Here is a 13,349-nt window from a genome sequence, read left to right as displayed (position 1 = left end):
ATAAAATAATTAAAATAATAAATTAAATATATTTTTTTCTTTTTTCGTGATTTCCTGCGAAACAAAGCAAAAAGGAGCATATGTCTATAGGACTTTTTTTTCTTAGTTTTTTACTCCTCTACACGCTCCCGAAGTTTTGCCATTTAATTTGGAAACACCCTGTATATATACAGGGCCTAACTGAAATAACGCCCACTAATCATACAGTGCTATTTCTAATAAAAAAACTAAGTCGAAATGTCCTCTACTATTTTGCAATTTTCGCAATGGTTAACGAGATATTCATTTCTAAATATTGTCAAATAAACGGATAAAATCGATGTATAAGACAATTTTGAGATCTTTCCCTTCTTTGTGAAATATTTTGAAGATTTTTCTTAAAAAACTCTCAAAGATATCTTAAAGCTGTCTTATATGTCGATTTTAGATATTTTGCTCATTGGGTAACTAAAAAAAAAAGCGAAAATTGTAAAATAGTAGAGGACTTTTCATCTCAGTTTTTTATTAGGAATAGCACTATATGATTAGTGGGCGTTATTTCAGTTACACTCTGTATATGTGTGTGCAAATGTATATATGTATATAGGGTGTCTGATAATCCACATAATCTCTCGTAAGCAGGTAGAGCAGAGTCTAAACAGAGTCAAAAAGTCCTGTACTATTTTGCCATTTTCGCAATAGTTAACAAAATATTGATTTCTAAAAATCGCTGAATAGTACGGCCCATGGTGGAAGTATACATGGTGTACTCAGTTGGCGAGCATCTCTTTCTAAATTTCCCTTCTCTCTTTTTTCTGCCGTGAAATATGCAGGCTTGCCAACCGTAATTATTTCATGTTAGTTTGTATAACTGATTCAATTATCTTTATCATACGTTGTCTATTTGTATTCTATCCATCTCTTTTTATTACATACAATTACTACTATGAGAAAGCAGTATACCTCTATTACATATGTATTGACGGGTTAATGTGTTTTAATAATTAAATCTATTCAAGGATGAATGTAACTAATCGAGAGAAAATACGATTGAGAGAGATCTGCGTATTAATTAATTAATTAACTGTTTGTACAACCATTAAATAATCAATTATTTATAAAAGTAGTTATCGGATGGAAAATTATATATATTATTGTTATCGGAAAAATACATTTTATTATCCTATATTTTGTTATCCCTTATCCCGACATTTATCCATTATATTTTTTGTATAATTGCTATTCAAATAAATAAAGTCTATCTTACAATTAGAGAAATACATGAATATCAATAAGGCAGAATTAAATTTTTCCTGAATGTAACACATTATATTTGTATGATATATACACAGGTTGTATTACAAAATTTGTAGTCAGGTACGCAATTTACAATATTCAGTTTGTATAATTCGGTATACCTCGCTACTTAATTATTTTTCATTTTTCCTTCACACAACTTAGGCCCGATTTCATAATATATAGTTACTTAAAGATTAAAGGTAACCAAGAAATTCATGAATGAATTTCATTGATAAATCTGTTGGTAACCTTTAATCTTTAGGTAACTATATATTGTAAAAACGGGCTTTAGACACGTTATGTCGTTATTCTACTGTTGTATTATGGCTGCGGTATACCGAGAGAGAAAGATAATACAATTACAGGACGTGCGACAAAGATACCGTTAACACAGTCGCGACGTTAAACATTTCATTCTTCATAGTTGATAGCACTATGTTTTTAGTGACACTTCGACGAGAAAAGGGGCGTGGTTTAGCCAAACTGAGCACACCATGTAATCCTTCCACCATAGTACGACTTACTACCAAGTACAAGCGCACAATGAGATACGACCATCCATCGTAAGTTGCTAGACATGCGGGAAATTGTTTATTATAAACAGCCTTGGCAATGCACGAGCAGCAAAAGAAAACATCTCGCGCTGGGCGGTCGTTTCACGCTGTGCGCTTGCATTTGATGGTAAACTGGGCGCATTTATTCGGTGATCTTTAGAAATTAATGTCTCGTAACTATTGCAAAAATTGTAAAATTATAGATAACTTTTTTACTCACAATCAGTCTGTTTTACGAGAGATTATGCGGTCATTGATATGCGCGCGCGCGCGTGCGTATGTGTGTTACATTATATAATATTTAAATTGAAGTTCAGATTATTTATCTTCCTCTTACCTCTTTTTCATCATCAACCTCATCCTCGTCATCTGAACCATGTACAGAAGCGGCCGGTGTCGTATGTCGTGAAGATGATGGAGATGGCGGTTCACTGATTGGTCTGGGATAATTGAATCGACCAACCCCACCCTCTGCATATTCTGACGCCAATTCTGAATACACTGTGGTCAACGCCTTTATTCTTGCTTGACGATAATACTATGGAAAACACGGATATAAAAGATATAAAAGATACAAAATAAATTGAAAAAAAAAAATATAGTGAGTTGCATGTCTTACAATGCCAAGATTTCGCCAATCGAGGAGATCACTAAGACGTTCTGTACGATTTCTTTGAATAATACGTTGACGACGGCTAAGTCGTGCGAAATCAAACATATACTGAGCAAGCTGTTGAACACTTGCTTCTAAACCAATAAAACGCCTATCGACAATGTAAATACCATAGCTCATCGGATCTGCTATATGCTCCTGCATAAAACATCCAAATCCTGATAAGTTAGTGGTAATGCTGGGTATTCCCATAACTGTGCACTCAGCTGGTGTATAACCCCACGGTTCATAATATGAAGGAAAAACACCTAAATGGCATCCTCTAACAAATTCTTCATAATCAAGACCAAATAGTGGATTTGTCGAAGATAAAAATTCTGGATGAAATACCATCTATAAATAATATATATTAGCTATACATATAATCATAATATTGATTATGTATTAAGTCTGATTATTATGGTATATACAGTTTTTGATGAGTTGAAATCTGATATTTTCTGCTCCTATTGCCTATGCTTTTCAATTGTGCAGGGCTTTAATCTCAGTGCTTAATTTAAACTCTATGCAGTACATGTGTGTGCACGCGCACAAGTCACGTGCGTACTTGTAAGTGTCATTACATATACCTTAACACGATCATGGACAGTGTTGAAAAGATTACATCTTCTAACGGCATTTAACACCGGATCATTCCAATCATCAACAACATTATGTGTCGTAATAGGCGGTAATCCATTTCTTTGCAGAGCATATAAACATCTGTAAATAAAATGGAACGTCAAGTAAATCAAGATTAGTTATAGAATGTTAGTTTGATTATTTTTTAAAAACCGTTTAATTTTAATAGTATCCTCTTTCTCCAACAAGTCCTGAGCATCAGGCATGCGACCAGAGAGACATAATTCATACATCCGTTTCCCTATTTTTTGCTGTATATCATTGATAGTATCTCGTAGAGATTTTGTTACCTGAAATAGTAATTTGATGACATACACACGCACACACACACACACATATTAATAATTATCATTTCAAATATTAAATTAATATTGTATAAGATAATAATGACTCACAGCATGACCACGGAGAGACTCAACATTAAAGTTATTAGTTCTTGCAGGAAAAATAAGGAAAGCAACCACTGTTAAATCAGGTCTGGACGATTTTAAATAATGATTTAATCTGGCTAGAGCTTCTATGAATATATCAGCTCCTTTATTTCCAAATTCATATCGACCAGCGGTAAAGAAATACAATGTTTTGTCTAAATCAAAATCATAATGTCTGCGAACATACACAAGTTTGAACATTGCATTATATATCTACAATATAAATCATAAGAAACAGAACACCAAATATTTCTATTAAATTTAAAGATAGAAGAAAACATTTCAGAAAAATTGCATTAAATACAAATCGCTTTTTCCTTAAAATTATTTTCAAGATCATTTTGAAGTTATTAATGTTTTTTTAAATTAGATATTTCTATAATTTAGTAGTATTATAAAACAAATGGCCTTCAAATGACTTTGACGGACTTATAAACGCAATTAAACTACTGTAATATCACGAATTAATTTAATTGACAAGCAATTTTCAATAATTTGATGCTCAATTAGGCATCATATTAGAAATTTACGATATTGTGATTACGATATCTTCGAAATGTTTGAACTATGCTTAGAACATAATTATATTGTTTTATTAATTAACAATTTGTAAAAAAATTATTTAGCACGGCCAACGAGCTTAATCATTAGCCATTTGATTTATTGTTAAGTTATATTTTTTATATATTGAGACTAGTATTTCAACATTTTAGATGTTCTATTTCTTATGACTCATTTGCGCGCATATTATATCTTAATGTTTGTAAAGAACATTTGTTTTGATACAAACCCATAAAAATGACCTCGCACAAACTCATGTATTTTTTCTTTACTAATAGCATGTAAATTCTGAAATTCATGCAATGCCGCAAATTTTTTTACATTTAATCCGTTCGGCGTGATAATATCAGGTCTGCGTTTGAGCAAATGTTCAGCTTCAAAACCGGTAATATCCGAAACTGTTGTAAATACATGTGCTAAATGTGTAGCTGCACGTTCCATACAGTATCTATGATATATCTGACGCTTCCCTGCTTCTTCATCAACACTGAACTGCAATTAGCATATTATTGCATGATATTGTAAATGCAGGATGTCTCAAAACGAATGCGATCAAAGAAATTGATTCCTTATAAAAAAATAAATTAAAAATATTGTATAATGTAAAAACTTTCTTTAATGTGTTTTAAAAAAATTAATTAAAAAATTAAGAATAAATAATACACATACTTATTATAATAATTAATAATATATGTAAACTTATTAACCATAATTTACACTTTTCAAGTTTATTTTATATCATCCAATAAAAAATACAAGTTTCATTAAATAAAATTTCGAATACAACATTCTATGCAAAAATAAAAATAACAGAAAATAAAGATCAAATTTGACCGACATGTAAGTTACATAAATAAATAAAAAAAAACCTTAAAAGCCTTATATGGTCGGAGTTGGGTCTTAAGATTGTGTTACACAAAAAAAAACTTAAGTGTTGACAGAAGAGAATATGGAGACCTCTAGTTGAAGAATTTCTTTAAGCTGAAATTACAGCTAAAATACTGGATGAATCGCGTTTTAATTGGGATATTTGTAATCAGAAAAGGCTCTTGAAGGCTCAGTGATTTTTTTTTGGAAAAAAAATGATATCTCATCCGATGTGTACTATAGTGCAGTTTAGATGTACATAATTTTATTATTAAAAAATTTTCAAGAATCAAAAATTTGCAAAATCGGCTTCATAAAAAACGAAACCAAAAAAGTTTTATGACATAATATTACTTCTTGGGGATAAAATATCAGCATAAAAAGACAGATATCTGCACCATAAATAAGGAGCATATCATTTTATTCATTAAAATATTTTTAAGAATGAAATTGCAAATCTGATTCTTTAATAGGCTTCGTAGCTAAAATATAAGCTAAAATAATTTTGAAGACAAAATATTTCTTCTACAGACAATATATGGAGACAATATATGGTAGAGTTTGATAGAGTGCAGATATGTAGCTGCACCACAAATAAGGTGTAAATGAGTTGGCTTGTCACTCCTGTCGACCCTTAAGTAATAAGACAAAACAGTAATAAGAACAGTAACAAGCAATAAGAAATCAACATTTAGATTTTCTGCTTATATTATTGCCTTACATTTTTCTGTGTATTGTAAACTTTACTAATAATATTTTTACGTGAATTTTTTGTATATTTTTCACTTCTACAAACTGCGCGCCAGAATTATTTTAAATTATTCTTTTTTCGAAATCGTTTTATTATATAGGATTTTTTTATGTAAATAAAGTTAATAGTATTATATTTATACAATCAAGAGGTGGGGAGGGACAGCGTGTGGCTCTGTATAAGAATGGTGGACTTCGTAATTGGACTCGAAACCAAATTTCAACTATCTAAGATTGAATTATAAATTCTTGTACATGAAATCAAGAAATTAGGGCAGAAGAAAAGAAAAAAAAATAAAATAAGGAAAAGTTATATACCTTATCTAAATTGTTGTAAAAATCTGTCTTCCCTGCGCAAAGATATCTACCCAGAAGCGTAGCATGAGTAGTAAATACTGTGGCCACATCCACGTGTCTTGTTCTCAAAACGATTAAACCAACACCTGCTTGCCATTCATGACAATGTACGACAACTCTCGGCGGAATACTTGAGTAACCTTCGGCTGCTTTTCTATTGTTTCATTATAGTAAAATTGACAATTAATTAAATTACATAGAATAATTTTAAAATAATAGTATAACAATTTACCTAAATTCCGCAATAAATTGACAGACTAAATATCCAAGTATTACAGCATCGTTAGCTTCAATATCGAGATGAGGTATTCCAAGATTGCAAGTACTCCATAATTCCTGTTTATACTCGTCCAGCTTCCAAGCAGCACTTCCGATATCCAATAGAATTATTTGAGGATTTCCATCCACCAACCATGTCCCTGTTATTACCTTGAATGAAAATATTTTATGATATAACAAAAGGAAAAAAATATCTTGATTTACACACAAAACTATTGTAATATACAGGGTGTTCAAAAAGTTCCCCTTAAATATCTTGAAAAGCATTTCTGAAACAAAAAATGTTTCATACAAAAGTTGTAAGGTTTTAAATAATCTAGTTACTGATCTTACCAGTTTGACTTTTAGTGGCGCCATCAAGGTCAGGTCAAGGTCAAATCGATTTTTTAAATGAAACCCTATTTTTTTTTATTTCAGAAGCTGATGTCAAGAGCTTTTCAAAATACTATACTAAAATCTCTTTTTAATCAGTACTTTTCCAGTATGAGACTTGAAAGTTACAATATTGCCGAAATTAACATAATCTAAGGTATGCACGCGCGCGCGCGCGCGCACACATACACGAGATGTAAATCCGATCGTGCAATCTTCACGCAATGCACCTTGAATAATGCTCTAATACCGGTGATATTCTAACTTTCAAGCATTATAACTCAAAAAGTATTTAATGAAAAAAATATTATATTATAGTGTTTTGAAAAGCTCTCGAGGAACTAATAATTGCTAATAGGAATATGAAAAATGAAGGTTTCCGTTTAGAAAAAATCGATGTAATCTTGATCTGACATTGGCGGGTGACTATCGAAGATCAAACTGATAAGATCGATAAATAGATCTTTTTAAATCTTTTTATCTGAAACATTTTTCTAATAAACCAATACTTTCTGAGATAATCAACTGTTTCCGGGTATATATAGGATATCCTAGAATAACTGCTAAATATTTTGTGCGTACATAGAGCGGATTAAACTGAATCGAAAAGTCCTGTACCATTTTGCAATTTTCGTAATAGTTAACAAGATATTAATTACTAAAATCACCGAATATTGGTTTTCAATAATTTTTTACTCAAGTACTATCAACTTTACAGAAAAATAGCAAGAGACAAAAATTGTTTATTTTCTTCTCACACACGAGCGTTTTGTCAAAACTTCTCGGACACCCTGTATATATACTAATATAATAAAAGTAATTAGACGCGTAAAAAATACAATAACTTAAGGGGCTAAAACAGAGTAAAGGCCTTAAAAAAATCCTTATCAATTTTTTTAAAAGTAAGCGTTGTAGACTTCCGTGTTTAAAAAACATGGCTCATTGACGGCGTAAAGAATTCAAGTTGTAATTATCTGAAATAAAAATTTCATATCTGTACGAATGTAGTTTCAGTTAAGCGTAGCGATTTTTTTAAATAATTTTTTTTTACAAAATGGCAGCGATTTAAAAGTTTTAATTGTACTATAATATTTTGAGCCTCTTAAACATCTCGCCATTTGAAAACTAATTAATAAAAAAAAAATCCCTATGTGCTTTTAACCGAACTATTCATTTTGTGAAGCTACTTTCAAGTCATTCAAAGCCGAGGCCGATCGGTTAGAGTTATAGACGCCGCCAGTTAAAAAAAAGTAGTTTTGAGAAAGACGCATTTAAAGTTTCAGTATTGATTATTTAATAGAAATCTATCTACCTATCTATCTATTTATTACCTACGCACAGCTTCTTTCTTAAATCTCAGATGCATACCTCTATTATAGCACTATGCGGTCGTTCGCTAAAACTTACATAACTCGAGAAATACTTCGAATTTCATAAAAACCTTTTAGGAGCATATTTTTAAGATATCAATCTTTTGAAAAAAATTAAAAAATTTTTCAATTTTTACTCTGTGTTTTACCCCCTTAATAGATAAAATATCGTCAAGAAATGAATCCTTATGGCCAAAATAGAAAGCTGTACTAAATGATAAAATATATTTTACATTTAATTATTACGTAAAAAAATAACTATATATTTGAAGACTGAAGTGTTTGAGTGCAATATTTGTTAAAAATATAATGTTTATTGGTAAGTAGTCGTCTATAAATATGGAATAATATTATGTATATAAATCAAGACATAAAATTTGAAAAAATTATTACATATATGTACAAGGGTGTTTGTGCGAATAGTCTGTGCTCGCACGAAAATTATGGCAATTTTCTGAAATTATATTAATATTATTCCATATTTGTTTATTATTCGTAGATGAAAACTTTTAACATATTGTGGATTATAACACATGCGTGCGTGCATACACATAAAGAGTGAGTTATTAATCTAAGTATTTTACAGTTATCAGCTAGAAATAATAATGATCTTAATTTACTTTTAGTTTTTTAAAGTCAATTTGGTTTTTTAAATAAAAGTCTTTAATTCTTATTGAATTATTGTAACTTACATCAAAATGTTTTACAAAACATCTTGAATATATTTCGTAATTAGAGCATTTTAAAATTTCATTAGCAAGAAACAAGTTGCTTAATAAGTCCTTTTGTCATTTATAAACTTTTTCTTTAAATAATCTTATATTCTTTCCTGGAATATACTGCCATTAACATAAATGTATATTTGCAATGTATGTGTAAATATAAAATTGTTTCTAATATATAATTTCTAGTTGAAATATTTGACAAACCTTAGCAATATATTTCTTTATATCTGCTGCACGCACACACATATGTGCGCGCCTGCGCGAGCGCGTGTGAATGTATGATTTAACAAACTGACTGATTTAAGATTAATTTTGACACTAAATGTCAAGTCCACAATTTTTTTAAAAGATTTACTTTATATCCTTGATCACGTAAAACTTGTACTGCTTGATGCAACGGATTATGAGGAGGAAAGTCTGCTTCCTCAACTTCAGTACGTGCTGAATGTTCTTTATATGGACCAATAAGGCAATATTGATCACCCATTTCTTCAGTTGAGACATAAGCTTTAGATCTTATTACAGTATAAATGCCGCCAACTGAAAAAGAGTTATGTGAATTGTATGTAATAGGAAAATATAATTATCAAGAGTACATCAGGAAGATCTATAACATATATAAATGTTGCACCTTTATTGGCAGCTTCCCAAGCAACTTCAAAGTTCCATCGATTTTCATGTTGGGCTGAGTAGCCACGGTCCATAAACCCAAACAAATCATTAGTGCTGTCTACGCGATAAAATCTCCTAGAAGCACGCTCTCTCGACATTTTGTAAATTGTTCTGCAATTCCTATATTCATTCAATTTTAGCAGATTTAATAATATTATAACATCTATTGAATTTACTTCTGTTAAGCTAGCAGGACCAAATGAGCAAAATCGAAAAAAATATATTGAACTATTTAGTGGTCATTTTGTGCTAATTTGTGTTATAAAATACAAAATTTTATATTGCCATTTAGAAGAAATTTGTGACAATGGCTACGTTTACACTGTGCTTAGTCTGCGACCTATATGATAAGTGTCTTTGTTTAACCTACAGGATAAACAAGGACATCTATTGTATAGGTCGCGGCCTAAATGTATGGTGTAAACGTAGCCATTGTTAGTTTAATATCAAGCTAGCAGTATCAAGAAAAAAAAGTAACAAAAAAATCATCACAAAAGAATCAGTCTACGCATTGAAGATTGAAGTTGAAGATTGAAGATTGAAATTTGACTAATAAATTTTAGCTCCTATTGTTTTGATTGGTCAAATTTCAATCTTTCAATCTTCAATCTCAATCTTCAATGCCTAGTCTGATTCCGGTCTAAAGCCTGATGTCCACGATGCTAGAAATTGGTCCGAGATCTCGGACAGAGAAAGAATTGACCAATCGCAATGGTCATGTGATCAAATTGTTCAAATGTGATTTGTTTACAAAGCTTAAGGCCCAATGTCCACGATGCTAGAAATCGGTCCGAGTTTTCGGATCGAGAAATGTGTAGCCAATCAGCTTACAGTTTTTACGGAAAACCGGCAAGTTTATTGGCTACACATTTCTCGATTCGAGAACTCGGGCATAGTTCTAGCATCGTGGACATTGGGCTTTAAAGCCCAGTGTCCACGATGCTAGAAATCCGTCCGAGATCTCGGATGAAGAAAGAATTGACCAATCGCATTGATCATGTGACTAAATTGTTTAAATGTGATTGGTTAATTCTTTCTCTCTCCGAGATCTCGGACCAATTTCTAAAGCCTTGTGTCCACGATGCTAGAAATTGGTCCGAGATCTCGGAGAGAGAAAGAATTAACCAATCACATTTAAACAATTTAGTCACATGGTCAATTCGATTGGTCAATTCTTTCTTCATCCGAGATCTCGGACGGATTTCTAGCATCGTGGACACTGGGCTTAACATCGTGGACACAAGGCTTAACGCCCAGACACTCATGTTTCCAGATTTAATTCTTTCGAGGTTACGAGGTTATTGTGACAACAAAGAATATGTAATTAAAAGGGTTAAATTATTTATTAACACCGAAATATAAGTGAAATAATTTGCTATGTTTGTGTCAAGATGTGTCAATTGGAAAACATCCAGTAATTAATCGTTCTTTATATACCAAATCGAACAGTACAGCGTGCACGTGAATAATATTGCGTGCATTTCTGGGAAAATATAACAAATTCCAGCTTTCATTCATTCACTCTCATTTATTTCCCGAAACCAATTGCGATTACATGACACAGATCACGATTATTGTGAAGTCGCGAATATCATGTTGATTCTAAAATGAGTCGGTAGTCAGTAGTCCTAAGTTTTATTATCGGTGAATTAATGAAGTTGGTCAACAACCAACTTGTACGAATACTACCAATTTTTTTAAGACTAGTCAAATTCGACTTTATTTCTTCCCATTAGTCGAGCTAAAGGACTCGTACAATTAACAACTTGTAGATGCGAAAAATCATAGTTACCTATTTAGGTTAAGACTAATTAAGACTAATACCTGGTTTATGCTTCGGTCTTAACCCTAAAATCCTAAAATTCAGCCAATAGGTCTGCCAGTCTTAATTGGTCCTAACTAAAATCTGTATTCCATTGGTTGAATTTTAGGATTTTAAGATTAAGACCGAAGCATAAACCAGGCATTAGGGTCCTGGCACATAAAAAACTTAAGGCAGTAAAACGTAAGCAGTAAGGAAATCAACATGTTGGATTCGCTACTGCTTATGTTATGGCCTTACGAACTCTACTGTGATTGATCAATTCGCTTACGTTTTATTGCTTAAGTTTTTTTGTGTGCTATGGCCCTGACGAGGGTTTTTACACAGTTTTACAATGAGTCGGTAGGCAGTAATTAAAAGTCTTATAGCCATTCTACAATGTGCTCTTTGTTTTCTGTTTCTTGCTGTTTATCTCTTGACCAATCTTGACCTTAGTCATACAAATTGGTTATTGGCCAACTTCACTGACTGAAACTTAGGATCACTTAATGCTGATTCTACAATGAGTCAGTAGCCGGAAATTTTAAGTTTTAACCTACATAGGTGACTATAATAATTTTTCGCATCTACTAGTTGTTAATTGTACAGCGAGTAGGTTAGCTCGATTACTGGGAAAGAATAAAGTCGAATTTGGTCAGTCTTAAGAAAATCGGTAGTCTAATGCCCGTTTCTATCAATGTAGATTAACTTTAATCTCAGTTCAACTTACTCTTCATCAATTTCTTATTCTTAAAACTAGAAAAAGATGAAGAGTTAGTTGAATCAAGATTAAAGTTAAACTGCATTGGTATAGAAATGGACATTAGTCGTACAAGTTGGCTGTTGGCCAACTCCACCGATTCACCGATAAGACTTAAGACTACAGACTACCGATTCATTGTAAAATCAGGTTTACACTCGAAGATTTATTGTCCATAGAATGGATTGCTCATCATTACCATGTGATAACCGATTTCGCGAATTAAAGAGATTTATCAATAAAAGCAACGTACTTACAATTCGAACTGTTCTCACTTACTTCTTACGATTTCTCGCGTATCACAGTCGAGAATGATACTCTCGGACTAACTGGGACTAACCTCGATTAACCGTTCTGCCTGGTGGTCGGTGCAATACTACAACTAGGTTCAAGTGAAAGGCGTTCAGTAAAGAAAGCAGTTTTGCAATGTTGTAAAATTCTTCAATATGATTGGTTTATACGTTTAGATCTATAAGAAATCAAAAGCAAGGACCAATCGTATTGAAGAATTTTACAACATTTAAAAGTTGCTTTCTCGGCTGAACGCAGCTGAACGCAACCAATGTCATCACGGTCACCACTAATCACTATGATAGAATTAGACAGGCGACCCATTCCGGCGGATGTATAGTGGGTTAAAAATAATGGGGATCTGTTTTAGGCCCAGTTTACATCGTGCACTTGATACGTGTATTAACCAATGAGGGGCTGCGCAGAATAAAAGGAAGAGAGAACAGAGAATAAGAATTTCAACCTATCATGTATTGTGGAATACACAGTTTCTGTGATAGATTGAAATTCTTATTTTGTTCCTGTTCCTATTTTCTGTTCTTATTCCTTCATTGTGCGCAGTCCCTGAAATATAAGGCCCTGCGCACAATAGAAGGAATTAGGAATAAAGAATAAACGATTTCAACCTATCAGAAATCGTATATTCCGATGTATCCGATTTCTGATAGGTTGAAATCGTTTATTCTTTATTCCTAATTCCTTATTCCTTCTATTGTGCGCAGGATAGTAAGCCCGATCTACATAAGACGCAGAACGCGGTTTGCAGGTCGCAAAACTAGGAACTAACCTAACATATTTTAATCATAATATGCTTGTAGGACGCAGAACGCAGTAAAGGCTATCACACGTACAAAAATTTTAGTCGTAATCGTAAGGCCACAAGCAAATCGGCCAATCACAGTTGAGCATTTAAAAACACGAGATCTTAATTTTGATTGGTCGATTTGCTTGCGACCTTACGATTCGACTAAAATTTTTGTACGTGTG

At 32.2% G+C, this 13,349-nt stretch overlaps 1 protein-coding gene across 2 annotated transcripts in view; it reads right to left on the bottom strand.

The window, feature by feature from the left end:
• GlyS (glycogen [starch] synthase) overlaps positions 1-12,657 on the bottom strand; it is a 13,554-nt gene extending 897 nt beyond the window's left edge. Inside the window, exons 1-11 of one of the 2 annotated variants that reach the window (XM_018459918.1) lie at positions 12,351-12,657; positions 9,470-9,630; positions 9,194-9,378; positions 6,325-6,521; positions 6,054-6,246; positions 4,348-4,610; positions 3,522-3,732; positions 3,280-3,416; positions 3,075-3,207; positions 2,452-2,838; positions 2,170-2,370 (exon numbers count right to left, since the gene is read on the bottom strand). In XM_018459918.1, coding sequence (XP_018315420.1) covers positions 2,170-2,370; positions 2,452-2,838; positions 3,075-3,207; positions 3,280-3,416; positions 3,522-3,732; positions 4,348-4,610; positions 6,054-6,246; positions 6,325-6,521; positions 9,194-9,378; positions 9,470-9,608 — 2,046 coding nt within the window. In that variant the 5' untranslated portion in view covers positions 9,609-9,630; positions 12,351-12,657. Of the gene's footprint in view, positions 1-2,169; positions 2,371-2,451; positions 2,839-3,074; positions 3,208-3,279; positions 3,417-3,521; positions 3,733-4,347; positions 4,611-6,053; positions 6,247-6,324; positions 6,522-9,042; positions 9,379-9,469; positions 9,631-12,350 lie in introns of those variants that run through there. The other variant, XM_018459919.1, reaches the window with a different exon arrangement.
• Between the last annotated feature and the right edge of the window lie 692 nt (positions 12,658-13,349).

Source organism: Mycetomoellerius zeteki, unplaced genomic scaffold (assembly GCF_001594055.1).
Source record: "Mycetomoellerius zeteki isolate Tzet28-1 unplaced genomic scaffold, Tzet1.0 scaffold89, whole genome shotgun sequence".
In the NCBI taxonomy this organism is placed as follows: Eukaryota; Metazoa; Arthropoda; class Insecta; order Hymenoptera; family Formicidae; genus Mycetomoellerius; species Mycetomoellerius zeteki.
Note: the sequence above shows the minus strand (reverse complement) of the source record. Positions and strands in the feature narration are given on the sequence as shown.